This window comes from Atta colombica, unplaced genomic scaffold (assembly GCF_001594045.1).
Source record: "Atta colombica isolate Treedump-2 unplaced genomic scaffold, Acol1.0 scaffold29, whole genome shotgun sequence".
NCBI lineage: Eukaryota > Metazoa > Arthropoda > Insecta > Hymenoptera > Formicidae > Atta > Atta colombica.
Genome location: NW_017259392.1, coordinates 533,186 through 535,398, shown reverse-complemented (window position 1 = coordinate 535,398; position 2,213 = coordinate 533,186). Strand labels below are relative to the sequence as shown.

The 2,213-nt window shown below is 29.7% G+C and overlaps 1 protein-coding gene across 2 annotated transcripts in view; it reads right to left on the bottom strand.

Annotated features, from left to right (window-relative positions):
* Window positions 1-502: 502 nt before the first annotated feature.
* LOC108689996 (sprouty-related, EVH1 domain-containing protein 3) overlaps window positions 503-2,213 on the bottom strand; it is a 7,849-nt gene continuing 6,138 nt past the window's right edge. Inside the window, exons 4-6 of one of the 2 annotated variants that reach the window (XM_018197022.1) lie at window positions 2,076-2,137; window positions 1,345-1,904; window positions 503-953 (exon numbers count right to left, since the gene is read on the bottom strand). In XM_018197022.1, coding sequence (XP_018052511.1) covers window positions 797-953; window positions 1,345-1,904; window positions 2,076-2,137 — 779 coding nt within the window. In that variant the 3' untranslated portion in view covers window positions 503-796. The remainder of the gene's footprint in view (window positions 954-1,344; window positions 1,905-2,075; window positions 2,138-2,213) is intronic. The other variant, XM_018197023.1, reaches the window with a different exon arrangement.

Here is a 2,213-nt window from a genome sequence, read left to right as displayed (position 1 = left end):
AATGAAAAATTTTTGCTTAAAAATACGAAGAAACTTTTTCCCCAATCAATATTATTAAATTTTTCAATTTTTGTTCATATTATTCATATTGTTAATTCAAAAAAATCAAAATAATTGATGAAGTGAATATATATTTATATCATGAAAAAAACATGAAAATAAATTGGAAAGGATTGGCTTATTGATTCGGCAATTTAAATCAAATCTAATAATCACGATATATCTTTACATTTTCCATATTGATAATCCCAGCAAGACATATTCTAAGTCACCTTATTTATTTTTCCATTGGACGCGTATCGGTGGATATCATAAATCAAACATCACTCAAACTGAGAATAAAAAAATTTCTTTCGTGTTGACTCACAAAAGCTACACTCACAATGTGCACCACATATCACAAATAGTTGGTCTGAGTCCATTTGCTGTGATTTCCACAGATCAATTATTCAAACTGTGTAAATACTAGTTGATTTCATCCAAATTGTCCAATGTACATGTGAAATTAAATAATGCACTTTGTTCTAATAAAATATATAAAATGTATGAAATATATTGAGATTATGACATCCTGTACTAAATTGGGTCTTACTTATCTGACCGATCAATTTTTTTCTTAAAGATGACTCTGATGAATAAGTGCGTGCACTGGAAACTGTTTACCCCTTTGATACCTCTGACAGCGACCCATACTCAAATCATAATATTCATATACATTGGCGACTGCATCATACGACGCAGATAAGTTGTTTGAACCAATCGAATATGGAACAGAGATATCAAAGGGTTCTTCCAGTTATTCCATAGGATGGTGACGCCCGCCGCACATTCCACAGAACATTCCGCACCAATGTACAGCTTTAAGTGGAGGATATATCCATAAGCAAGGAACGATCAATGACAACAAGGCCAAACCAAGCCATCTGCGTCCGCATCCTTCTTCTGCACTACAACTGATTTAACATTTTGTAATTTACTCAAATGTTATATATAAAATATTAATCGATTAAATTGCATATATTATAAAAAAAAATATTTTATAATTATAAATACTAACTGAATAGTTTAAAATGTAGTATACATCCAAAAATATCTTTAAAACAACTTTAATAACAAGATTTAACGTTTTTTCCAACAAATATAAAATGCAATAAATTTCTAAAAAATTCGAACTTTTGTAATACAAAACAATGCAAAACAGTTAAAGAAAATATTAATATAAGTATAAATATGTTAATTAAATATATAAGAAGTAAGAATAGTATAGAATAGTAATAACAGAGTTAAAAAGATATTATCTGACTATATAGTTACAATACTATATAGTTACAATATTATACTTACCTACAAGGATTTTGTGCAAAATCACCTTCGGCGTCACTCATGCAGTGATATAACATACATTGGGCACATGACAAACAAGAAATTGTTGCAATTCCACGTCTAATTGGATCAGGGGCATATTCGCAGGAACCTTTTGGATTATGTTGCTCTGAATACAGTTCTTGACAATGTTTACAACGTAACGTTTGTACATTACGTTTCACAGTATTTTTCAAAGGTTGTGATATTATTGTATCTGACTTCTTTAGAGAGTTTCCATTATTGGAAATATTGTGTCCATCTAATCTTTCACCCTTGTGATCATCGATAATAGGATATAGATATTCATGATTAAGTGTTGTAAGCTGCACATAAGGATAATTATCTGATCCAATATCTGTGGTAGAAGCCAAGGGATGTTGTGACGATGGGGCTTTAATGGAGGAAGAACTACTAATGTAATGAATAGATCGGTGCGGATCAGGAAGCTCCGAATATTGAGAATAACTGGACACTCGAATTCCAAGAGGTGTATCCGAAGGTAAACGTGGCTCAGGTGGTTCTACTGGTAAATTCAGAGTCTGAAAATTTTAATAATTTCTTATAAAAACTTCTAATAAAAACTTTATTGCTTTATTTTTTCTTTCAATTTATTTTTACCGTAACTTGTATTTTTTTTATCATAATTAATATCTCTTTTAAATTAAAATTAATAAAAAATTAATAAATATATAAATAATAAATTTTTTTACCATGAAAACATCTTCATCCCCAGCGTCTGGAACATCAGTAGTTAACGTCAAATCAGACAGACCTAGACATTAAAACATAAAATTTCACAATAAAATCACATCAAAAAGGAAAAAAATGATAAGATATGAATTTGAGGC